This window comes from Siniperca chuatsi, linkage group LG23 (genome assembly GCF_020085105.1).
Source record: "Siniperca chuatsi isolate FFG_IHB_CAS linkage group LG23, ASM2008510v1, whole genome shotgun sequence".
NCBI lineage: Eukaryota > Metazoa > Chordata > Actinopteri > Centrarchiformes > Sinipercidae > Siniperca > Siniperca chuatsi.
The window spans coordinates 16,963,031-16,990,595 of NC_058064.1; the positions used below are offsets into that span (position 1 = coordinate 16,963,031).

Here is a 27,565-nt window from a genome sequence, read left to right on the forward strand (position 1 = left end):
AACAGCTTTGCCTTTGTACTGGGGGAAAAAAACATCCATCTTGGCCAGGCCTGTTTTCCGCTCATAATTAGCCACGACAAGGAAGGGGAAGAAAACCTATTATGTTGGCCAGAGTGTCGCTGCCACGTTTCATTACGCTCCCAAAGAACTCAAGTCCAGCCTTTGAGCTCAGGGCAGTGTTTGATGATGACTGAGAGTCCAGTGCTCAAATGTTTCAATTTGTCATTCGCACATATGGAGTAGCTGTGGAAAGCTTCACCCTAGTCTCTTTTTATCAGCCAAAACATTTCTTTTACTTCACAATGTAACATCAGTTTGCCTGTTCATTAGCATGAGCCCAGTGAATAGAGTCAATTCAACATGTACAGAGCGTCAGGCAGGGGTTTTCATGTTACATATAGCTTTTTTTTTCTTGTAACCCTGTTTTGTTGATTTCGTTCCTCAGTAAACCACATTTCCCTTTCTTTCCTAATACACTTAGTGTGTTTTCAGGCAAAGGAAGAGTGTGTCATGCAACTTTCAGTTACTCCCTGAAAGCAATGAAAGCAGAACAGCAGCAGATCATTTGTCATGCTTTTGAGAAAGCAGACTGACGCGCACGTTTCTTCTCCAGGCACATTTACCTCTCCTGTTCGGAGCTGAATTTCTCTTTATTTCGTGGTGTTTCTGCTACAGCGGCCTGGATTCCAGGCAGACAGAACAACCAATGGGGTGTGAAGTCCTTTTCTCATTAGAGGTAACTGTATCTCCTGCTTTTCACTGCCACTCGAAGAAATGTACACATGGAAGAGAGGAGCCTTTGTTAATGTATGTCAATATGGACACTGTGGCCCAGATTTACTTAAGGTTTGCAGGGGGAATAATATGCACTGTATCACCATGCTGAGCAGACCACTGACTGTGTGCAGGGAGAGGAAAGCTGATAACAGTGCTGATAAAATAAAATAAAAATGAAGCCTCTTTGCACCTGTCAAGGTCATACTGTACATATCTCTGCTGTGGAAATCTCATAGCACCAGTTTTGTTGTTCTTCTTTTTTTCAGTTTAATTGATTATATTGATTAAAATTGAGCCACACATTTAAAACTTTGCAACTCCCCTTATTTACTGTAGCACATTAATTATTTTTGAAAGACTGCGTTGAGACGTGGCATAAAAGATTTGTTCATTCAAAACGTCATCGCTATCATGAAAAAAACAGCTGAGCAGGAATAAATGCTTTCCATCCACACATTGCAGATCAGAGTGCAGTTAAAAAGGGTGCAAAAGTACCAAAACTGAAGTGTGTCAGATGACCTACAATTGATGAACGATAAATGGTGGTAGACAGTCTTTGCTTTATAAATGAAAATAAAACCCAGTGCTCTCAGCTCAAGCAACATGTGACAGTAGCACAAGTATAAAAGAGACATAAAATCAGGAAACCCCACTGTCTGTTATACAGTAACATCTGACTTAAATCTGCATTCATTATTCTTTTTTATTAAGCACATCGTGTTAGCCAACAGTTGCCAATTTACACGTCCAGCTGCACTTTCACATTACACATAGTAATTTGATCTATTGTTAACAATACAGCGATATTGATTATAGCAGCTTTAAGTTCACTAGTATTAGCTAACATTCGCCACCATAAGCTACTGGTCATACCAGACCATGTTAAGGCTGTAGCTGCAAAACTATTATGAACCCAACGTTTCATTTGTAAAAGGAAGAATGTCTTGTTTCTTTCAAAAGTTACAGTCTCACTTTAAAGCCCTCAAGACTCCCAAGTGTTCTTTCATGTGGACATCAGTTTGATGTGCTCAGTAGCAGCTTGAATAATCCCTGATTTGGATGCAGCTTGACATTCCTTCATGTTTGTTGATAAGAGTTTACTGTTTAAGTAGCAGGTGTCTGTTTAGGTAGCAGGTGTCAATACAGTATCAGGAAGGGAGCTGAGGAGAGGCACTTTGACAAGCACGCTGTACTGACAGGTCTCCTGTGGCACTGACACCGTGCACAAGCAGTAGATTTCATCACCTGGCAACTGACAGGAAACTATATTTTAAAATGAAATAACCCCTACTTTTAACTTGTCATTGTCAGTGGCTAATTGGCACTGTCAGTGGCTAATTGGCACAATGGAGGAATGATGACATTAAGGCATCTTTATCACAAAACCCCTACATTTTGTACAGTGTTAGGGTAAAAATTGGGGTGGAGGAGGAGCCGCTGTTGTGTTTATTCCCTAATGTTACTCCTCCAACATGGCAGTGTCGCCTCCAACACATACAGTGTGCTACTTATGGCTGTTTGAAAAATGTTAACTGGCATCTGTCATGTTGACAAAATCAATACCCCCGTCGCCTTCTGGAGATGGGCTGGTGCGTTTCTCACATTATAAAGCTGCAAGCTGGTTTTCCACAACTTGATATTTCCCAACAAATACTGCAGCTGAAGTCTGAGTAAAAAAAAAAAAGGATCTGATTTTATCAAATTCTCCAGCCCAGACTTCACAGGGCCGCTCTGAGTGGATGGAGGGAGGAGTGCCGAGTTTTCAGATTTGCGTCAAACACATCATCCACGGGAGGTGTTTGCCAAAAGCCGCTTTTGTCCAAAGTGACCTAATCACATTAGCAGCAGAATGTTGGACTAATTGCAAACAAAGCAAGAGCAATTAGCGGCGCCCATGGCCCTGTTCTGAGCTGGCGCTGTGTTACTCATTGAACAGTCTCTATTGATTCCCCAAGGCCATCAGACGGACACCCACGGCTCTTTGGTTCCCTTCGGCCACAAAAACACCTCTTTACTGGCTGACAAGTAGACCTCTCCCAGCGTTGTACCTACTGTGTTCAGTTCATGTCAGTTCATGTCATACAGGCCAGCGGTGCAGTTAAGACGGGGATGGTTAGACTGGGTCTGACTGAAAAATCAGACAGCAGAAGAAAAGAAGAACCAGTATTTAATTGAAAACAAAGGCAAATGCAGTGAATCTGATTTACTGTATAGAAATTGTGCCATAGAATGGTGTAATTTTTGTGAGCATTTCAACTTTGTAGTAATTACAAAACTGAACTAAAAACCAAACTGCAGTGACTGCGCTGTTGCTGCTCACCTAACCTGTGGCTGTAGAAGCTGTCTGCCAGAGAGACAGTCAGCTATAGACAGCTTAATCAAGAGCGTTTATTACATTAAGCGAAAGCTAGCTGTGAGATAGGTGCGGATAGGCTTAGCTAAAACTAAAGCTAAATTTAGATTTTTCCCTATCTGTAATTGAAAAATACCAATTTTGATTAACTGGCATCAAGAAAACTCAGTTAATTATTCTACATAATTAAATGAGTCAGTAACTAAATCCAGTCATGATGTAGAATAAAAATGATTCTATCATCATCAGTATTGATGGAAAACACCCTGTTTATTGCAGCGTACATACATTTGATGCTTGATTCATATTTATACTGTATATGCACTGGACGTTCACATTGACTATATGAATAACTTCATCTCTATTAAGCTCATGAGAGCTCAGAAATATTAAGAATGCAGGAAATAAAAATAAAAATAAACCTCATAAAAATAATCAAGAAAAAAAAGTCTGTTGTACATAAATTTCAATCTTGTATTTGATTTAGAATGATTATTGATGTCATCAGACTTGTTGTAAATTTGCTCCTCTGCTGGCGTTTTCTCTCATGTTTTACATGAATAGAAGAGAGGTGAATCATTAACCAGACGAGCTGTTTCTGAGGTTTCATTGCATTTCTGTCAGAAGAAATGCAGACAATCGCTGTCCTGCTGCTGTGTTGGCAGACTAGAGGCTATAATGTACACACAATGTGGCCCCAAATGCTTGTAAAAGACTAAGGGGTTGAAATACGACAATTAACAGGAACCTTCCACCATTAAAACAAAATCTTACACAACTTTTTTTTGTTCCAATTATGTCAAGTAAGACTCTACTACTGCTTAAATGACTCCGAAATTACTATTTTTGATGCAGGCCCTCAGTTCTAATCAATATCCTCACCACTTATTACCAGAGATGTTGAGAACAGGCTTATAGATTGCACCACTTTGTGCAGCAATTATTGATTTGTGATTTCCTGCAAGTTAATTTTAGTGCATTTTAGTCCTGCAGCATTGCAGAGCCAGTTTTGTCAAAGCTCAAGCTTCACCACTGAAGGATAATTAGCCAATCAACATGATGTTAACCAAACGATACACACAGGAGAAAGTTGTTACCAAGGAAGGATGAAAAACCGGCAGCAGCACATTCTCCTTGTTTTGTCATTTCTTGCAAGATAAAGCAGATGGAAACCCATTTTTACATTTGTGTCCGTGTCTGAATGATAGTGTCTAATGAAGTGTGTGTAAATACACATATACATTATTGTATTGTGGGAGTGTTTCTTCACACGCACCGAGAAGTGACAGCCCTGATGCTCGAAACAGGCAGACAAATTAGCTACAAAAGCACCCAAACCACTTCCTGAACAGGAGGTCAGGCCACTGTTCCCAGTCTCAGAGCTTTCCCAGAGATCCTTTCACCACCAGGCCCTCTCTGGGGCACATCTACATCCCAAACCACCAACACCAAGCCTCTCTGGAACTGCTGGATAGACACAAACCGTATTTTTCACTGTAAGTATGTATGTATGTCTGTGGAAAAGGGACTTCTGGGAGGGCCAGGAGACATATTCAATCTCTCTGTCTCCTGCCAAATATAAATGAGATCAAGTCAGACATCTTATCATCCCAGCCCCTTTCCAGATCAGATTACAGCTCGCCAATCAGGTTCCATTCATATTTATTTTAGCATTTAACCAATACCCCATAAGAAGGGATGTGGGAAGTCTAAAGTGAGCAGAGTAACAATAACACACAAGGCAACAGTAAACATGTCATCTCCCTCGAGTGATGGCGTCACTGTCTGGGCCAGTTGGGAACAAATATTTCACTCTGTGCGAGCTGGGGTTCAGGGGAATTTAGCTTTTGAGCCAAACAGTAGTTTTGAACAGATGAGAAGAGATGCAGCAGACAAAGCACAAAGTTCTGACAAAATCAAACATGTAACAAAACTTTTAGGACCTTTTTAAGCTAATCAAAAGCACTAGAATTGAGCAATGAAAAAGAACATTTTGGTAAAAACATACTGCTTGAAAATACAAAGTCTGATCATACATTTTCCTTATCATACTTGTAATACTAGGACGACTAGTATGCCGCTACACAGCAATAACAATGCTGTTTATTTCCATGTCTTCTGCATGAATCATCAGACGGTGACGATGCTGACTGTGTGTCTGGGGCGTGCAGCTTTATCCTCAGTCTTTCAACACCATATTTTTGTGTACCTCTGTCTGAAATCAAGGACCCTTTGTTTTATAAATTACTAATTGTGAGTGATACATTTGCCACCGTTATCATTATAAACTGCATATGAGCCATGTGAGAATGGAAAGCTTGACAACCGTAGCCACAGTAACTAAAGGGGGAGCAAATGGTCAACTGAGCAATCAGCTATCTGCTTTGCTCTCCTTTGTTGTGAGTCATTGCTTTCCATGCTGCTTACGCCTCAGGAATTTGATTATCCATGTGATCCAGATGGGAATTGAAAAAAATGCAGATTTTTGCCGTTCACACTGACCAGAAGAGTAACTTGCATCCTTGAGGAAGAATATCTTTTCCCAAAATACCAAACCAGTAATGAGAAATCTTATCATCTGTCTTGGTCTCCAGATCAGGTTACAGCTGGCCAATTATCAGAAGGACTCATTACTTTTCGTCTCCATGCTCGTAAACTCATTAGTTACTGAGGTTTGCAGATTCCTGGCTATCATACACCATTTAAATTAATGAGATGTGGGGCCTAATCAGTGCAACTGCTCTTCTGAGAATAATAGACCAGCTTTCCATGTTCTGCCATGCTTAATTAGTAATTAGCTATGGGATAATTAATAATTAGGCCTATTTTTGTAAACAATAAGTAAATTACATGTTTTAAATGAACAACCCTAGATCGCTGAGGGGTTTTGTATGAACCTCTTTCAATCCCCCACTTGCCAATTTTCCTACCTGTCCAAAATAGACCAAATGAGTTACCACTTAAGCTGTAGTCAACATACTAGCTAATTGCTTTCTGAAACTTCAAAGAATCATAAATCATCCAGTGTTGCCCAGGAGAACACCAGCAGTGAAAATTAATACATCTCTCATAATATCAGTGTGAGCAGCCTCCAGTGTGTGGCTGGCAGACAGCCTACCATTTACATTTGTTGTGCAGTGAACACATTCCCTGCGTCACAAGATGGCATTTTGGCAGCTAGATTGGTTTTGCCGCCTCAAGCCAAGTTCTCATAATAAATCAAACTGCAATTAAACCAGGCGCAGTGTTTTACTCTCCTGAGCCATTAAATCGTTTCCTCTATAAATCTCTAATGCAGAGGGATTAGCTGCAATCATGAGCGGTGTAATTACGCTGGTAATGTTGGTAAGGCCGAAAGATAATCTTTGCATTGTGTTGACAGATTGGTAGACAATTAACAGAGCCCTGTTATAGGAATTCATATTGCCTTCTAGATAAACATTTATATGTATAATTAAAGACATGTATGATACTGATAAAGTTGCACTTAATATTGTATATATATGATAAAAATGATGATGATGATGATAATGTAAAAGAAGCAGAGAATTATTACCTGACTTTGGACTTCCTCTCAGCTCAAGGGAGGGTTTTAGCATCTTTCAGCTCATTGTTTTGGTTTTACAGCCCACAGCTCTACTGTTTTGGTTCAATCTCACTGCTCCCATTAACCTTGTTTCCACCCAGAGCAGGCAGCTTTTTTAGTATCACAAAAAGCTCTAATAAACATACTGCACACTACCTGCTCAGCAGCACGGCAGGCAGACAAAGTTAGAAACTAGCTGGTGAAGAGGGGCATTTAGCTGCTGAAGAGCCAAATATTATATAGTGGACTTACATCAGTCAGGTCACCAGAAACATGACTCAAATGAATGCTAACGTGGCTCTACGTGCCTGCTGTATGTGTAAATAGGCAGTTGTTTGCGAACATGCTAATGCTAACATTAAAATTTCATCCTTTTTCACAACACAAAAAGCAAACAAACAAGTTGAAGCTAAGCATGAGAGCTGTGACAGACCACTTGTATTGGAGCGTGACAAATACTGATTGTCATGCAACCAGTTTTTGCACTGCTGATTCACTCAACGTTTTTTTGTCCACCCACTGAGAAGCATTAATCTGCCTTATACAGTGCTCCAACTTTTCAATACACCTCTGGTTGAATGCACTTTGCCTTAGCACTATGAAGATGGATGTCTCTTTGTTTGAACACAGCCAGTCACTGTATGTATCAAGTTCACGTTGAATGACAGTAAAGGTCAGAGGAACTCCCCTCCGCTCCACTTTGGACGAGCTCCATTAACGCACAATGGCAGAGAGAGAGGCAGTCATTCACCTCAGGGCCCCGCGGCTCTGTAAAATGGGACACCAGAGAGGCTTTGATTTCACATCTCTGAAGATGCAAAAGGACAGAAGCTCGCAGTTGTGGGGTTAAAACAGGAAGGGCGTGAAGATTGTAACACCACATTCATCCCTTTAATTTAGTCTCTAACAATAGCACCACAGCGCTATTCATCCACAGCCATATGTGAGGCAGATGAGGGCAACCACACCTTAGAGAGCGATCTACACTGTGATTACACACATAAAGGTGACACACTGTGTACAAGGAACAGCTGAGAAAAAGGGAAAGACCTATTTTCATCATGAAGACTGTCAACCTGGGTATTACGGCGTTTATACAATGGCCTTGTCCACACTGTGACTACAGTAAGCACTGCAGAGTTTAAAAGGAAACTTTCACATCATCACTGTGGACATTTTGTCAATCGTGTATTCATGGAAGTCAAATATGGGCTTAGAAAATCAAATTTTTTACTGGTTTTTACCCTTTCTATGAAACCTAATAGCCATTGTTAAAATCTGATCAAAATGTGACCTTTTGATCAGATTTTAACAATTTAGTTAATTGTGCTTCTGGTAAACTGAACATGTGAAGTTGTGTAGGAAGTATTTGAAATTTATTGTCCTGAAGGCACAAATTTGAAAAACAAAGCCTGGATTGACATTACAAAATCTTACTCACTATTTAAAATAAAGGAGAAAGGAGGTAGTGTCTAGGATGCATCCAAGACTGATCCAAATTAAACAATAAAATAGTTAGTTTGTCAGTGCCTTCCAAAACACATATGACGTGTGTATATATATATATATATATATATATATATATATATATATATATATATATATATATATATATAAACTAAACCAAACTACACCGTAACCCCTTAACGCACAATTATAAATTCCCCTTAAGAGGTTTTGCACAGGCATTTGACCAATGTTGTCCTTTGTTTATGTGAGGACAGTCCCTGGACCCTGGTTTTGCAGCTCAGTTTGTTGTAATGTGGACAGAAAGTGTATGCAGAGCAGAGCTTTAAATTAAAGTTTGGAGATGATTAACAGGAAAGCAGAAAGTGTTACATAACTGATCTAATGAACAAAGAAAAACAGAAACGGTTTGAGGTGGGAGGGAACAGTGTTAAATGAATCAAATGTCGCTGAAAGTGGCCCTGAATATTAAACATTAACCTGAACCTTGGCTGATAATGCGTCTTCAGAAGCAAAAAACAACTTAATGGATTTATCATGAAATTTTAAAAGCGCTGCTAATCTCCAGAGAGTAAGGTTGTTAAAAGCAAGGAGGGAAATAACCAGCGATGACTCACACACCGGCCCGAGGACAGCGGCAGAGTACACGGGTGGGGAACGGACAATATGTGGAGGCTGAGGAGAGTCGGAGGTGTGCTCTAAAAATAATTTTAACAGTAGAAATAAGCACAACCACTCAAGAAGCCCACCTTCCTGTGACACAGCCATTTCCCTTTATGGGTCTACTACAAACATCTTTGTGTGTGTCAAGGGAAGATGGATTCATTTGCTGATATTTATACTGACTAGAGGCACAGAACATTGGCTATCAGGAGCTTCTCTCCAGAAATAAATCCTGTCTTTAGCTAAATGTGTGTGTGCAGAGCGAACACTGAGAGGGGAGGTTTGTACACCGAAACAGGCAGATGGCCTTCAAAGAGCTCAAACAGATAAGGTGAATGGAGACACCCTGTTCCTTTCTGAGGACAAAAGCAAGCTCCAGGCAGCAGATAATGCGTTCGGGAGAGGAAGAAGTGGAGGAGGATGGAGAAAGACGAACAGAGTGTGGGCATGCCGAGGGAATTCAGGTTCTCTGACAATTTAAAGGTGGGGTATGCGATTCTGGAGAAATCCAATACCATGACAAATACAGAGCGAACAACGACACAGCAAGTAATGTAACTAACGTTAGCTAGGTTGTGGGTTTGCAAACTGTCCCTACAGTTGCTGCTGCGAAGCTAACAGCCAGAGAGGACGAGACGGTTTCCCAGAGCCAGCACAGCAGCTCCAGACAGCGATACTCACAACTCTCCTGCTACTACAGCTAACATCACAACAACAGCATATCTTGGCAAACTAGAAAGTAAGCTGAATGTCCGTGGGGGAGTCATTTAATGTTACCTGAAACACAAATCATGGCTGGAATAGTGTTGTGTGGCTCGGTCCGAGTCACTTTGTTTGTTTCCCATTTACAGAGCCAGGGCTGTGGACAAACACCGGACCTTTTTTCAGCGCACACACAGAACGGACAGCTAGCGGACCGTGAGGAGATATTCGCTGAATTTGACAAAAAGACGTGTATTGGATTAGAATCGCATACCCCCCTTTAATGAAGTCTCAGAGCTGTTAGGCTGCAGTAACAGATGGACTGACTGCGTCTACCTGCCGTCCAAAAGGTTCTGCCCCTTAGTTAGATGTATTGTTGTAGGTGAAATTAAAAGATGCAATTCAGGCATTTGTTCACGGGTCATACATGTCTCTCAAAAACTATAAATAGTTATGTACAGTAACAAAGCAAATGTTAGTCAATGATTGCATTAACTAACATTTGCATATAAAGTAAATAAAAATACACAAGTGTATGCGAATTGACACGAAAAGGTTGAAAAGTTGAAAATGTTTTAACTTCAGATAAAAAATCTCGCTTTGGGCTTTATGAACCGAGCATTACTTTATAAACATACAGAGACCAAAGCTAAAAGGAGGGAGACTGGAGAAAAAAGGAAACAAAAAGAAACAAAGTTCCAGGTGAGTTCTGAGTTCAGTCAGTTGCTAGCTAGTTTACAGCTAACGTCTGGACAGTTCGTACATTACATTGGCTGTTTGGGGCAGATTAACACAGATTACACAAGTGGTCCAGTGGTCAAATTTGCACGACTGACGAAGGTGAAAACTTGCTTTGCTTTCTGTCTGAACTCACTCGTCCTAGTGGTTTCGTAAAACTATACTTGGGCACAGCGGTGCTTTGAGCTAAATGATAATGTCAGTATGCTCAGACGCCCACAATGACAATGCTAACATGTTGATGTTTAGCAGGTAATGTTCACCATGTTTAGCATGTTACTAGTGTGTTAGTATGCTAACATTTGCTAACACATCATACAGCTAAGGAAGAAGAGAATGTTATTAGTTTAGCAGGTAGGTCATAAACCAAAGTACTGGACAAAATAAAAATTTGACCTCATGGGGGCACTGGACGAAAAGCCAGAGGAACCCCAACGTGATTACAATTCATTCTGAAGGACACGAATGTCTCTACAAACTTTGATGCAAACCATCTAGTTGTTGAGAGATTTCTCTCTGAACCAAAAATGACAGTATCATGGTTGTAGTAGAGGAAAACTCAAGGGATCACCAAAATCATTAGAATTCTTTCTCTGTTACAAATTTAATGGGAATCCATCCAATAGTTCTTGAGATATTTCAGACAAATAAGCAACCGCAGCTTCAAAAACAAGCCCCAAGACAAGCCCAATATTAATATAACTTGCCCTGTTACAGCTTCAGTGTAAACAGGCTCGATAAAAGAGCCTGCAACATATTAAAATGAAACCACTCTGAGTTTGAAAAGCAAAAACATGACTGACATGACAGATTTTTCTCCAATGAGAGGAGGAGGGGATAGGTTGACGTGGGGATTTGTGGGATGGCGAATTACACCGCAGCACTGATTTTATTTGTAAGTCTGTGAGTAGACAGTGTCAACAATCAATGCATTGGGGAAAACAGCAACCACTAATGTAAACATTGTTACAAGCTCAAAAAAATGCAATCTGCAACCCGTGATTTTTTTCAAGCGATTTAAAAAAAGAAGAAGCCCAAAGTTGCGTATTATAAGCAGACTTGGCAACTCTGGTCTGGACCAAAGTGGTGGACCGACCGCCAGACAGACCGGCATTGCCATCCACGCAATGTCGGTCAATCCTCGCAGAGCTAAAAAATCTTTACACTAGTAGCTTACACTCATCAAAACTGATATCAGCATCATTCATTTTGAGAATAACCAGAATGAGAGGTACGTTTTTGGCATTCAATTTCTGAAGAAATTATTATATAACATGAACACCCTGCCAAGGTGCAAAACTATTTATTTTCATTATGACTTCTTTAATCGGTTGTCAAGAGCATGTGCTCACATTGACACCAATTTTCTTTGAGCAAATACAGAATCAGTATTACTTTGTTGTCTTAATTCATTTTTTATGTGTTCTTATAGCTGCCTGAAGAATTGCAATTGCCCAATGATAATTTCTCATTTTAGTGTTCATTTTTAACGCTAAATTAACATGCTTAAGATGCTGCTCGCCCCCAACCTCTAATCATTCAGATGAGTTCATTACTGTAAGAGAGAGAGGTGATGTAGATCATAATCTGATACATCTGAGATACATTAAAGCATTCAGTACTCATGCAGCTGTATGTATCAGGATTGAATCAATTCTTTCTTAATCAAATTCACTGTTTTCTGTTAGAGATTAACTTAACCTGATCAAAGGGAAAGACACTGGCAGCTTAATCATCCATTTGTCTCCACTGGCTTCTGTACATCATGCTAATGTTGATGTATAGTAACAGGCTTAATGCTACCATTTTAGAATACACCTAATTAGGAAAATCAATGAGTCAGTGCTCTTCTTTCTTACACTAGTGACTAAAGGGAGAGGCACTGGCCCCCTGTCATGCCAGAAGCCAGTAGCCACAGCTGATTGAATGTAAAAGAGGGTGGGACATATTTTAATGGAATTCAATTAAAGAAGTTTTTGGGTTTTTTTGGGCCCCTTGGGGGCAGCAGAACAATCTGTAAGACAACATTAACATAGATTTTTTTGTGAAAACAGCTGCCTGTTGCCAAAACAAAGTTGATGAGAGCAGTGAGAGTTAGTTAGTGCAGCTTTAATGTGAAAAACTTATTTTTCCCTCCTTGCTTGGGTTTGTGTTATTACTTATTGTCGATCATGCATAATCATCAATTTTTGTCCCCCAATATAAAACCAAGGAAGGGATTATTTATGGAAAGAAGCACTACAAACACAGCTACATGTACTGTAAATGCCATCCAAGGCTCAAAAACACTGACACCTGAACTTGATGTCCTCTACGTCTCTTTCTCTGTATTACAGGCAGCTTGGATAAAACTCTGTGAACACTTGTGTGAAGAATTAACAACTTATAACTTCTTTGTCTCGCTTCAGCAGGTTCCTGTCTTTCCTAATCCCAACAAATTTCTTTCCCATCCCGAAAATACTTCCCCAAAGCGTTTTATTTCCCTGTCTGTCGCAAAGATAACACACATCCAAAGCTTCCCCGCAACAACACAACATAGCCCTGAAACTTTTGGTAATTTGGCAAAATCTAGTGTTCTTCATTTACACACCTGGGTATGGTTGTACTGTTGCCAAGGCCTACTTGACTTTTCACCCACACAGCAGTAAGATGCCGTGAGCTCTGAACTCAACCCAAACTGAACAAATAAACAAAATTTAAAAGAATGAAGTTTAAAGTTTGGTAATGTCATATGTAACACACTCAAGTACACAAAAGTCACTTAACATTCTGTACAGCAGACACACCCCTAATCAGAACATTCACATCACTCCAGCAGCTCTGAAAGCCACTCGTGAACCTTTTCAGATCTCATACTGTATCTAAAAGACTCAAATCTACCTCTGACACGCTGATTAGAGCACTTGTGACACAGCATAATGCAATCAATGAGTCATACCTTATGGCTGCTCAGAGTCCAGAGAATGTAATCAGGGGAGTCAAACAGCCAGCCAGCCTCACAGCTGTGGGATCTCTCAGCTGTCAAAGGCCAAAGATGTGCCTGGAAACCTGAGCAGCAGGATGAGCATCGTGCCTTTGCGTCCTGTTAATTGCTCGGCGGTGCAGAGCGAGGAGCTACGTGCAGAAAGCCTGATGGGTGTTATTTAATTACTTTCCAGGACTTTCATTTCCTCCAGCAGGCATCACAGGAAGTTGATTTTGAAAGCAGCATGATCACTGCAACAGTGATTTGATCTTTCAGCAGGAAACCTATTTCAAAGTCATTATCGTGAGCTCACGATGTAATATTGTCAAAATAATTTAGAGACATGCTGTTATCTTGTACATTGTCCTCTTCATAGACTGTATTACATGAAAAAGAATTTGAGGTCCATAATACAATACAATTTTATACAATTTTAAATATTTTATTACCTCCCGAGATAATGTCCTGTCCTGTGTGTGATTAGTGAGTGTCAGTGGTATTTGGTGAACCTTTAACACTCGTTGTGACTGTAGGGAAAGTTCCCTTGTATATTTTATTATACTTTGATCTATCTTTCACTTTATTTTACTGTACACCACTCTAAAGAGCCTCGGGGATTTGTCTAGGCATGGTCTGGTGGTGGGAGGAGGGGGTAGGGGACTGAAGAGATTGGATGTAAAATCCAAATTATAAATAAAGCGTCTACCAAAAAATAAATAAAAATAAAAAACTCGACCTTGTTGTAATGTTATCTCACATACTGTAGGCTCCTCAGCCAGAAAGTCTTTAGACTAATAATCTAAGCCATTTTCATATTAAATGTCTTGTTTCTTTCTAACTGCCGTGACACAACAGTGACTCATGGACAGGAAAAATGCAAATAAGGAGCGCAGAGGTTAAATGAAAGTAATGTGTTTCCCCTGCAGCTAAGGACTAGACAGAGGAGACTTGACTAGAACCTTTTATGTGATGAACAGGGGGAAAAAGGCTGATCCAACTGGTGCTTCTGTCACTTACTGCTTTCACGGTGAAGGAATATGACCTTCACTTGATTTTCGTCCAGCAAGAAAACAAGTCTTTGTTCCCAATTTAATTTCAGGAAGACATCAGCTGATACAGTTTGTTTGGTGTGAGTGGATTGCAGAAGAACCACAGTAATGGTCAACACCTAAGATGGCGATTCAAATCAAATAAAAACACAGATTTTAGGAATGTCAGCGTCACTTCTCAGTCCAACACAGTAGCTGTCAGTCTGTCTAGTGTTATTGTTGTTGTTGTTTTTGTGGCTTTGTCTCGCCTGCCTGCCCTCTGAATGACTGTTCACATCATGCTCCAGACTCACATGTACATTAGGCTGATTCATGGTCCCTTCCCGGCGTTGGAGATGGTAAACAGTAGTATTTTTTGAGGCAGACACATGTTGGCCTGCTCCTTTGTTATTGTTCTGCTTTCTGGCCGTCAGACAGGCTGAGGGGAGGCGGAATGTTTGAGGAGCGACGAGACGAGATGTTTTACGAGCTGGCGCTTCGCACCCCATAAAGTTGATTTCCCAAAAGAGCATCCATCCATCTTTCGAAGCACATTATTCACTGTTTGTGAATGTGTATGTGTGCCAGTGTTTTCACAGCAATAAACAGCCAGATTTTATTCATATCATTTGATGAAAGTCAGGTAGTGACTAACATTTTCTGTAAGTTTCTTTTATTATGAATTAATAGTTTGCACAAAGTCACCACTATATTTTGTGTGTGTTTTTACGAGTAGGTCCCAGTTTGGAACACTACCTCCTGACGCTGGCTTCATGTTGTTCCACTGATCGTCAGCTAGCGGCAGGAACATTAGCATTCAGTTTGAGTCGTGTCTCTGACCCCCTGATGAATGTAAGTCCAATATTCACTCTCCTTTTAGCTCTGTTTTTGGTCTCCACTAACTCCTGAGGGAAACATCTGGCTGTTTAGCTGCTTACTGCTCCACTATGCTCACCTGCGCATCGCTACCATTGTCTGTCTGCTTTTTGGTGCTGGACAGGTAGGGTACAATAGAGCTTTTTTGTGAAAACAGCTGCCTGCCGAAACAAAGTTGATGAAAGCGGTGAGAGTGACTCAAAACAGTAAAGTTGCGGGCCGTAAAACTTAAAAAAGAGCTGAAAGACGCTAAAACATTTTTGCAGAATTGGCCTATAATTCTCTGTACGTTTGTCACTATGAGCGACACCTCCCACATTATATGTAGTCATTTGATCCATTGCTGAATAATAACACATTTACCTTCATAAATGTTTATATGGACATGCAAACATTTTCTGTTTTTGTTTTTGAACGAATCACCATTATCAAAACTGATTTTTCTGCAAGAATAATGTCAGAAAGATTCTGGTAAAACAGCAAGAACACTTATCATTATTGTATATTTTCAAGCACTCAGAGGTGCTGAAAGCAAAGACAAAGAGGGAGAGAGTGGCTCCAAGCTCAGACACTGAGTCTGGATCTCTGCAGTACAGCACAAACTAGTAAATCATCTGCTGCTGTTTTTTTTTTCTCATATACGCATCAATAATAGAATCAAATAAAAAATATTACAGATATGGTCATGGGACAAAAAGACGAGTATTTACTCAATTTAGTCCTCAAAACCCTGACAGTGAGTACTTTATTTTATGGGATCAACTCATTGTGTGTGGTTGTGCTTGTGTAAACATGTTTGTGTGTTTAGAAGGAACCAAGTCGGAGGTACAGTAATTGGACAAATTTATCTTATTTCCTAAGCCCAGTTTCCCTCCGCTGAGTCAATAAACCAAGAGACTGCAAAAGGCAAGAACAGCCACACTTAAGTTAATACACTCTGGTCTTTATTAGGGCTGGATCGCTCTGTAGGAGTCCAGCTCAGACATCACGAAGGGCCCAGCAAACCCCCAACGCGCCAAGACACCCAGCAGGGCTGCTCCCACTCGTTGGGAACGCATTTTTTTTCCCATCCAGCTGGGGAACAAACAGCTTCTGCTCAAAAGCAGCATTTTTTTAGTTGATTAATCGATTATCACCACTGTTGTGGATGAACTTTGTGCCGGTTGGCTAACAGATTAATCAACAAGTCCTCTCAGCACTATCTAGCTCTATTTGATAAAATGTAATGAGACTGTACTTATTACAGTAGTCCTATCTAGCACCTCCTACATGAGGAGGTCAGAGGTCAGATAGAGAACTAGCAGGAAGTGTCTTGCTCAGGGACACTTCAGCTGGGTAGGCAGGTGGGAGGTTGAACTGCGGCCTTGTTTAGAACAGGCTCTAAATGCTTAGATACAAGGCATATAACTTCTCTAGCTGAAATGGAAGTACAGTAAACAAAGATTTATCAACTACAAAGGAGCTCACTCCAACACAACAGGAGGTTCAAAACATCATGTGAAATTTGTTAAACATCATTGTTTTTTTTCCTCCTCTCATATTGTGCATGAAGTGGGAGTGTATTTTACGGCCCGAGTCCTGATGTTTGCCCATTGAGAAGAAGGCTGATTCATTAGCATCTGTGGGCTTCCACTAAAGGGCTATGTTTAGATGAGAGCCGTTCATTGTTGAAGGGATCACCGGGGCTACATGTAGCTTCAGATGTGACAACAATGACTACTATCCCGCTGTGTGTCTGTTTTTGTGCATTAAAAAGAGCAAAGGGAGGCATGCGTCTGCGTGCAACCGCAGAGCTGTGAGAATCAAGTGTCCACGTGAAAATCAAATGTCCACGTGAAAAGGGAGGCAGTTGGTACTGAAGAGTGTTTTCCAGCAAGCAAATAACAAGTTTATCACCAGAACTAGACCACAAGTACGTTGAGAACTGGAATATCGACATCCTCGTTTGACTTGAGGCTTGTCAGTTAATTTTCTCTGTTCTTCACTGCCTTCAGCCCAGACATCAGGTCAGGAAACAAAGACATGACAACAACTGTCTGAAACTCCCTGTTTTAAGTACGACTCTCTCTATCAGCCCAGTTTGTGACCTATATATAGTCCATGAAACCTGCAGATAGCTTAAGGGAAAAGTGAAACCTTTTTTTTGCCATGATATCAGCATGGCTGTAGGGATGGAAACGTCAGTGGGTCCGTTGGTCAGCCAGTCCAGACTGAAATATCTCAACTATTTTCTCGACATTCATTTTCCCCTGAGGATGAACTGTAATGACTATGGTGATACCCTGACTTTTCATGCCGCCCCATCATCAGGTCGAAATTTTAATTTGTCCAATACTTTCTTTTATGACTGCAAAACTGGTGAGATTACATCACCCTCAGCTGTACTTTGTGTTTAGTACTAATTAGCAAATGTTAGCAAGCTAAACTATGATGGTGAACATAATAAACATTATGCCTGCTAAACATCAGCATGTTGGCATTGTCATTGTGAGTATGTTAAGATGCTGACATTAGCATTTAGCTCAGTGCATCACTGTGCAGCCTCACAGAGCTGCTAGCATGGCTGTAGACTTTTAGTCTTGCTTAACCTGTTATCTATCTTCAGATTGCATCTTCAAATGTATTTTTATGATCCCACAGATGTCTACTGTCTGCCAGGAATGATAAAATGTAAATCCATTTGAAGATGTACCCCGCTGATAACAGGTTAAAAGGTTACGTGTTGAGTTTTCCCCTAAGGTTTGTATAGGAAATGCTATGTGACCAAATCAACCACGTATGGAGGTCACAGATGGGGCTATATCAGCCCATGACCTGGCTTTATACCTGAAAAGTAAGATGCAATGTAGTGCACCCTCAACTGGTTATCCGCTTCTATATTTTTGCTAAAAAATCATCAGCAGTGATTATTTTGAGTGGCGTTTCTGCTGCTGTGAGAACATGAGGTTAGCAGCCACAGAGCAGAAAGTCACAGTAAAAGCTGGGGGGCAGGGAGAGAAGAAATGACAGCAATGATGAAAGATCAGGGGCAGATGACAATTCATCAAGATGAGTGACAGTTTTTTGGGGGGGGAGCATTTCATTAGGAGATGGTCAGGGCTAACAGTACGCTTCTGAGTTCAAGGAAAGAAGTTGCAGATTGGATCTTTAAGGTCTCCGTTTCCTGAACAAGATACCGTCAGCCGTGTTTTACAACCACACTCCTTTCAGCTGAAGGTTATGAACTCCTCAGTCATTATACTTTTCAGTACAGTACTTAAGGTAACATCCTCAAGCATTTTAATGGCCTCCTTTAACATGGAAGTGATCCCGAAGCATGTTTTCCAACAGCTGATTCCTACGCAGAAGCAATCTGTCTTGATTTGAAGCCGGCAGGAAACATATGGTGTGTGTTACCGTGTTAGCTACTGGAGAAAACATACAGGGTGCCAGCTGAGGCCGAGCTGCAGCAGCTTATAGAAAAATGCTGAAACCAAATGATAATGACTCAGCTAACTTATCTGTGGGAGTGAAGATATTTAAGCCAGACCAAAAACAACCTCCTACTGTAATGTTGACTACGCAAACAAACTGAGTAAGAGGAGAAATAATGGAGAGTATAAAAATACTGACAGGATGACGGAGGAAAACATTAGAAATCAGAGGTCACGGTGAGACGAACAGTGGCAACATAAATGAGGCAGAAAGAGGTAAAACACACTCCATGAAACCTGCAGGTACCAGGCAGCCAACTTTAAGCCTTTTAAATGTTGCCTCTAAGCAAATAAAGAGTACAAATCTGTCAAATCAGCCTGTTTCCAGTCAAAGGCGTCTTTCTTCTAGTATTTGGATCTTTGAATGAACAGAATAAAAAATTACCTGTCAATTATGACCTGCACAACTATAAACACAAACACACACAAAAATATCAGAATACTTCATCAAAAGATTGAGAGACACCTTTGTGAGGACCTGCAAGTGATAAATACACACACACACACACAAACACTCCAGCAGTTTACCTGACTTGCCCACCCCAGCTCTGCCGAAGACGGCCAGCTTCACCTCCGGGCTTTTGGCCATGGCAGCAGCGAAGATCAGCGAACCAATCAGTGATCTCCGAGGTCAGCCATCCATCCTCGCGTCCACACAGCAGGAAGCAGCGTCTGAGGAAACATGTGGGACAATACGTTACAATGCATTTGCTAACAACTTGATTGTTTTGAACTTGATATTCTCAACAACTTGATATTTCTTGAAGGTCGAAGGAAGGAAGACGGTATCAGAAAGGAGACTGAGGGGAGTTTCAGTCACAGCCAATCAAATACATTGTCTCTGGGAGTCCCACCAGTATGAATATGTATCACCTCAAATATGACTATGTAGAGCTCGAAATACGCTTCCCAGGGAAAATGACGTCCCTTTTAAGTTTGATTCTCAACTCAGGAGACATGACATTCATGTTACTTCAAAAGACAATAGTGTTTGTGAAGTTGCAGTACAAATGAAGGGCTAATTCAATATTGATTCATATTGAAATTATAATTAAAAATCTTATATCTGAATATCTCATATCAGAAAAGTATATTCTTACTAATATATTTTTGTACTGATTTCAGCGCAACATTACTTGTAGTGCAGTCAAGCATGTTTTTGTTATATTTTTTCGGTTTACATTTTTGAGACTTAAGTGATTAATGAAATTATGTCTGGGCATTTCTACATGTGCACAGTAATGTGGAACAGACGCATACCAGTCTGCTGTGTGAAAACCACAAAAAAAAAGATCCACTTATTTTACTTTAATAACAGCACCCACCCTGTCACGTGCAACTGTGCTGCGCTTTGAAGTACATACACAGTATGTCCATCAAAGTAAATGCTGCAGATGAAACACACGCTGTATCCCTGCTGCTGTCGTCTGCTGGCTGCAGAGATTTGATCAGCTGAAGGCGAACAGCTGCTCATCCACAAGAGAGAAGACGTAGAAAGATCACAAATCAATAAGGCCTCAGCTTTAAATACCAAAGTGAGCAGTATGTAGTACAGAGACTGCGGTGTCGATCCGTTTTTGGGAGTTGTTGACCTCCTAACTGGGATTTTTCATGCAGGTGTGTAAGAGATGTGAAAGAACGAGAAAGAGCGCAGAGCTGAAGTCATGCATTCAAAAGGAAAACTGCAGCCCGTTAAAACAACCAAGCACAGGTCTGTTTAATGAGAAAACAACCCACTGTAAAGTTATCACACCGGGTAATTAATTCTAAACTTCTGCCCCACACACTCTGTTTTTCTCCTGGCTGCTCTTCCAACTTTTAACCCAAAACAAGCAAACAGCCAGAATCTAATTGAAATCTAAAATCGGAATGATTCCAGAGGAATCCTGGGATGGCTCAAGAATGGTTCATTTCCAAGTGGCAGCAATGCTGACTGAGATAATACAACAACAAACACACAAGGCTGGGGCTTGTGTTGTTATACTTCCTGACAAGAATACAGCAGTAGAGATGTATGTCATCATCCATGGCGACCTGACCCATAATGCAGCTGAAACACAGTGACAACCACAAGTCAAAGTGTCATTTGTCATTGACTATTATTTAAAATTCAACAAAAACTTTGCTCTGCTTTTCTGTATGTGTTGCATTACAGCGATGTGGCCAGCCAATCACTGTCCATACTGAAACAAAATGGCACATTGTTTTTTTGCATTCAAAGGAATAGTTGCCGGACATTTGGTGAAATACACTTATTGCGTTCTTGCCGAGAGTTAGATGAGAAGATTGATACCACTCTTATTTTTGTACGGTAAATATGAAGCTACAGCCAGCAGCTGGTTAGCTTAGCATAAAGACTGAAAACAGTGGGAAACAGCTAGCCTAGCTCAATCCCCAGCTCTGAAGCTCACTAATTAAGATGTTATATCTCGTTTGTTTAATCCATACAAAAACTGAAGGGTAAAAACCTGACATTGTGGTTAATTCATGGCCGGATGCAGTCACTTCCTGGTGTCGCCACTGGTTGTCTAGCAACCTGACTTTGACGACAAGACTCCAATGTCTGCAAATAAGGTTACAACTTGTGTTTGTTTAATCTGTACAAAAACAGAAATGTAAAAACAACAAGGTGTGGTTTCACAGGGAGTTACGTGCTGACTGGCATGTTAGATCGCCAGCAACAGTAGTTTATCAACTAGCCCTACAAGTACCCGCTACTTCACCAAGCTTCAGCCTGTCAGTTAGCACGTTATGGTCTCCAGTGTCAAAGGCGGCACTTTAATCTTACAGTACTAAAACTGATCACCTGCCAGAATCTGCATCCATCAGAATGTCAGATTGTGCGTGCAATGCATCGAAGTGCAGGTGAACAGACAATGTCGTGCCATCATTGTTGAAAACATGATGCTAATGGTTCATCATTTAAAGAGTGATACCCTCTTCTGAAAAGTCTTTGTGGATTTGGACTTCTGAAAAAAAAATTTGGAGATATGAACTTTTCATACTAATGTGTTTTGGCAAGTCCAAATATCTATTGGCTCAAACTGTCTGACCATTCACGGGCATTTAATGGTTTTTCATATCATATGATATATATAAACACATCTTTCTGTTTCTCTTGTTAAACAACTACACGACAAAAAAAATCGAATGTGATCAAGGGGCACAAAACAATATCTGGCTATCCAAAGCTAACAGTAATTCCTAAACTGTTCATTGTATTGTGTTACACACTATAATGAAACACTCAATAGTGATCAAAGGTGACAGAAAACTGGCTTCCAAACATTTCTGGCAGTTGTGAGAACCAATATATAGCCTGCTGAAGTATGTCAGCCATGTTTGTGAAGTGATCTATCATCGGTGGCTGTTATGTATATTAAACCGCACGAGAAAATCTCTTCACTCATCCCTCTGTTAGTCTCTTTTGGTTGAAATGAGATATAGCAAGAAAAATGGAAGAAAACTGAAAACAGACGTTCAGTACACCCCGTCTGGATAAATAAAAGCTGAAAAATGTGTTTGTGTGTGTGTCAGTGCCAGAAACATGTTAGCCAGCTTCACACTGGCTGAAGTTATGAAGTGGCAAACTTCCAGCGCTTTCCTTCCTCATCCACTGCAGCGCACACGCACACACACACACACACTCAGCGTTTAAGCTAACCGTTTCCCTTTTGTACAAACACACACACGCCCATATATGGTGTGGCTGTGTGCCACTTGGTGCAGCTCAAGTGGAGGTCGATCATCCATCTCTGTGTCTCTCTCTCAGCAAGGGTCATCGTGGCAGCCGTCAAAGTCTTTAAATATTATTGTTTTTATCATTATTAATGTGGACTGCAAGCCAGACAGCACGGTCAAAACAGTGTGTGATATTGAAGTGATGTTGTAATGGTAATAACAGTGACAACAGTAACATTTTGTTCCCTCTTTCCTGTTTAGTTTGAGGTGTTTTGAACATTTATGAGATGGTGATACAGTCTTTTTCCACCTGAGGTAAATCAGTTGTCGAAAAGCTTGGTTAGCTGTAATCTTTAAGTTCTCCATTTCCTCATTTCAGCAAGATCCCCAAAACAATGTCTTTACGTTGAAGAGACAAAGCCCTCCAGCAGCCATAAATCAATCAATAAATCAATAAATCAATTTTGATTTGATGGATGGATGGATACAGTTTTTTGTACAGATTAAGCAAACGAGATATAACGTATTAATCAGGTGTAGGCAGATTTTATTACTTTTGAACAGAACCAGGGTAGCTGCTTCTCCCCGTTTCGAGTCTTTATGCTAAGCTAAGCTAACCGGCTGCTGGTTGTAGCTTCATGTTTAGCAAATACACATGAGAGTCATATCTACTTTCTCATCTAACCTTTGGCAAGAAAGCGAATTAGCGGATTTCCCTAAATGACGAACCATTCCTTTTTTAAAAACCCATACAATAATCTCCAGCTGCGGACAGGTCCAAAACATATAGTTGTGTGTTCCCGAATCGCACCCACATCTCAGACGATTCTCATCTACTCCTTTGCTGCTGGTCAGATGAAGCCTCGAAACCGTAGTAACTAATGGCCACTGCATATGGATTAGAAATGAACGACCAACTGCTACCAACTGCTGAATCTGTTTTCATGTTTAGCTCTAAAATCAGTAGGTCCATGCATGCACAGGGTTTTTGCAACAATTGCACAGACAGCCACAAGGGTAAACAGCAATATAACAGAAAGATAGGGTTTGAGGTTAAATCACCTTATAGGAGAGAAAGAGTGGAGGGAATGTCTTCAGTCGTTTCTTTGGAATACATTGTGTAGAATGGAAAAAGAATATGAATGGAGTGGTAGCAACCCACATAAACAGCTTGGATTTTCTATTACAACGGACATTGTGCAGCTGTCTCCCCTCCTCGTTTCTCGCATTTACGTTCTTGCTTTCTATCTGTTTTACATCCCGCACACATTACTGTAAGCAGACACACACCACCGCAGTGTTCCCTCGCTCTCCCACGCTGCAGCAGGGAAACACCAGTGAGACACGAAGAAGAGGAACACATAGCAGTGTCTCCCCACCGACACAGTCATTCTTCTTCACATTTTCCCATTTATGGCCTCCACCCACTCCACCCATCATCCTGACGCTCTCCCTCATACACGCACCCTCACACACATCAGTCAAGTTACAGAAGTCACAGGATAAACAGCATCAGTGAGGCTGCTAAACTCAACACATCTGGGACTTCGTACTTGAGGACAGAGAGCAAATTCTACAATAAAATGTGCCAACTACAGTGCTACAACACACGCACCCAAGACAACAAGAAATGGTTACATTGTGACTGTATTGTCCATACTGGTCCAAGACAAAAATAACTCACCACAGTGCCACAGTATCAACCAAAGAACAAAAGGACCAACTACATTGTTATAAGAATATTATATTAAAAGGCAAATGTTTCTGAAAGTAAATAGGTTGCTAAAGAGATACAAGACAGAAAATACTGTACACCAGTGGCGGGTCATGCATTTAAAGGAGCAATCCAGCATTTTGGGAAACACTGGCATGCTTATTTGCCACCTTTTCATCCAGTACAGAGATAGAATCACCATGACGGGTTTAACTGAGCTTAGCACAAAGACTGGAATCAGGGAGAAACTGTTAGTGTAGGTCAATCAAAAGTGAAAACATCACCTACCAACAACTTCAAAGCATATATTCTTATTGCAACACGAAACCGCTTCTAAAACCGCAATCAAACTGAGTTTGATCTTCTTAGCTGACTGTAGAGCTGCAACTTAACTTTACTAACTCCTGAGAGAAATATCTGGCTCTTTAGCTGCTGTGCTCCGCTATGTTCACCAGCTAGTCGCTAACTTTGTCTGTCTGCCGTTTCATGCTAGGCAGGTAGTGTACAGTGGGTTTTGAAAGCTTTTTCTCTGAAAACTGCTGCCTGCTGCGGCTAGAAACAGGCCTGATGAGAGCGGTGAACCAAAACAGTAACGTTTTGGGACGTAAAATCAAAACAATGAGCTGAAAGATGCTAAAATGCTTTGTAGAGCTGAGAGGAGCAACAGAGTCAGGTGAGAATTTTCTGTGGGTGCTTCTCAACAGCCACCACTTCCACATAAACATAATCATTTGATCCATTGTTAATATGAAAATATTGATTATAGCAGCTTTAAGAAGAAGGCCTTCAGTGAGGTCTCCGATAAAGGAATAATCCAAGTGCGACGCATCATTATACTAGACTAGCTGTCTCTCTGTATCTCTCTCTGCACATTAATATGAGTCAGACTATTGCAAAAATTCAAAACAACCAGTCTGATCCACAAGAACAATTTGTGTGTACACCTACTCATATCGTCACAATGACACATTCAAAACAACTAGTACAAACTACATTGCTACAACAAACACAAATCAAAAGTAGTAACTACAGTGTTACAAAAGAAGCACAAGACAAACGTATACAGAAAGAACCCAGGACACAAATCAGTAACCACTGCTACAGTACAGACTGAAAACCAGTTTCAACTGTGCCACGTAAAAGCTAACTTGCTATATGACTGGCAAAGTAAAAACTGGTTCTGCTTTTCAGACTGAAGCCAAAGGGTACAGTACCAACGATGTAAACATCAAACAAAAAGGAGTCAGGCTGATTTTGTGTTTAAAATTGAATGAATGTGACATTCTACTGTGTCTTTAGATTTATTTTCATCACGTTGAACTACTTTAATGTCTACATAGCTGAAGTGTTTCTGTGACTAAAACTGTTGTCAGTTACTGTTGGGAAAGAAAAAAATTACCTTTTAAATGACCCTGAAATACATGAGATCGAGGGTCATGGATCGAGCATGCACCAATGAACCTGATGCCCTCTGTCTAGTATCCACACTTTTTTTTTACCCATGGATCTCTGCTCTACAGGAACCCCATCCAAACTGTCAAACTGGGCATGTGTATATTTTTTCCTGCTGTGTGCCCAGCTGGGTTTTGTGTCATTTTTACCCTGAGAAATGAATCTGGGTGGTGGTGCTGTGGTTCAGGGAGATTACAGACCTCTGAGCTCCAAACCATGGGAGGAGACCGGCAGCACCACAGGCTATAGAAAGACTGCAAACCACAGGCCTGTCATCAAAATACATACAGTGAGCTGGTGCACTGAGAAACTAATGCTACAATGTCTTATTCAAACAGAACAAATTATATTTTAGTCATTTAAAAGTAAAGTAAGTACTAGTCTAAAATACCTACTAAAACTAGAAAAAAGCCCTCACACTGATAGACTTTGAACCACTCTGGCCCTGTTTCATTAAAACTTTTCAATGCAAGGCACTCCTGTCTGAGAAGATTTTGTCTTTCAGTACTGTCGGAGGAAAGAAAATAAGCTATAGTTTCAAAATGCCAATTTGTAAAATCTTACAAGTAAAAGTCCTCTATTCAAAATTTTAGGAGTATTGGCATCAAAATGTAGTTAAAGGTGCCCTGTGGAGTTCTTGTAAACAAACAAGTTATATTTACATTCAGTGTTTCTTAGCACAACACAAACAAAGCAGTGACCCACTCATAAAAACACACAGCACACAACTCACAGCTAGTAGCACTCAGATCTCCGCAGGGTACCTTTAAAGTATCAAAAGAAGTATTTATTATGCAAAATGGCCCCATCCAGAGCATTATATTATTGCAATTATTATATTATTGTATTACGGTTATATTTGCATTAATGTGTTAACAGCATTATAATGTTGTAGTTTGTCAGAGTGGAGATGATTTAACTACTTTACAGTTGTATAGCCTATAGTTTATCTATAAAATTGCATCATTTTTTAAGATGATCGTATATTTTCTATGTAAAATCTTAATTTACAAAGTAACTAGTAAGTGGAGTTGGAAGTACAAGTACCTCAGAATTGTGCTTTATACTAGATGCACTTTATCTTGATATGTGCATGTCAGCTGAGGGTTGCTGTAACTTGTTTTCGAGGATGTCTGTAATCTTTTCTAGCCTTCATTCCCTCCTCGTGCTGATTTTAAGTCAAAGAAACAACAGTGATATCAAAACCATCTTCATTTTTGCTGACATCCCTTCCACAACCTTCTTCGGGACCCCCGGGAGTCCCCTGGACTACCAGTTTGGCAAGCTGTATAGGATGAGCTGACTGACCCTAAATCGCATTGTGGTGTGGGCCATTATGCAACACTTGGAGCTGCTCATGAATGCCAGTTACTTCCTCGAACCCAGTAGGGGAAGGTGGAGGGAGATCAAGCAGCAAGGAAAGATAAAACTGCCTATTCATGAAGATCGAACTGGAGATACACTCTTGGGATTGTATTACAGAAAACTCTATGTGTTCCCATTTAACAGCCCAAAGATTTGTCCAACTTTAAAAATGCTACAGTACTGTTTATCTTAAAGAAAGCAAAGACAACGGAGACACTGTAGAATGTAGGATAACTGAACATCAAGCAAGATAATGTCCATTTAAAGTCAGATGAAGAATGTCCCCCAAATATCATAGAAATATCCTTTTATGTCATGAGAGACAGCTAAAATATGAAATCCCCTGGCCTGACAACAGGTTTGATCATCTCCACACCTCAGTGTTGCAGTGCTGTCTCCGGGGGGGACGCACCTCACATGAAAACACCGGCAGGAAGACTCACCAGCGACAGCCCAATGCAGTAATAATGTCCCGGTGATGAAACGCTGATTAGGAAGAGAGGTGGGGTTTTTTTTAAGTTGTCAGGTCCGCTGATTAAAAATGATGTGTCTGACCTTCCCAGATGCAGATGCGGACGCAGCGCAGCGCTGGATGGAAGGAGAGAGATATACAGCTGGATGGACAGATCCCGTTCGGACAGACCGAGCAGCAGCTATGACTGAGATGAATGAATCCCTAAGACGGAGAGTCAGTAGAAATATACGGAGCGGAGCTGCTGGAGTTC

At 40.6% G+C, this 27,565-nt stretch overlaps 1 protein-coding gene across 4 annotated transcripts in view; it reads right to left on the bottom strand.

The window, feature by feature from the left end:
- Positions 1-27,565, bottom strand: part of rerg (RAS-like, estrogen-regulated, growth inhibitor) — a 40,526-nt gene extending 12,961 nt beyond the window's left edge. Inside the window, exons 1-2 of one of the 4 annotated variants that reach the window (XM_044186614.1) lie at positions 27,253-27,565; positions 19,157-19,300 (exon numbers count right to left, since the gene is read on the bottom strand). In XM_044186614.1, coding sequence (XP_044042549.1) covers positions 19,157-19,217 — 61 coding nt within the window. In that variant the 5' untranslated portion in view covers positions 19,218-19,300; positions 27,253-27,565. Of the gene's footprint in view, positions 1-19,156; positions 19,301-27,216 lie in introns of all 4 variants that reach the window. The other 3 variants (XM_044186613.1, XM_044186612.1, XM_044186611.1) reach the window with 3 other exon arrangements.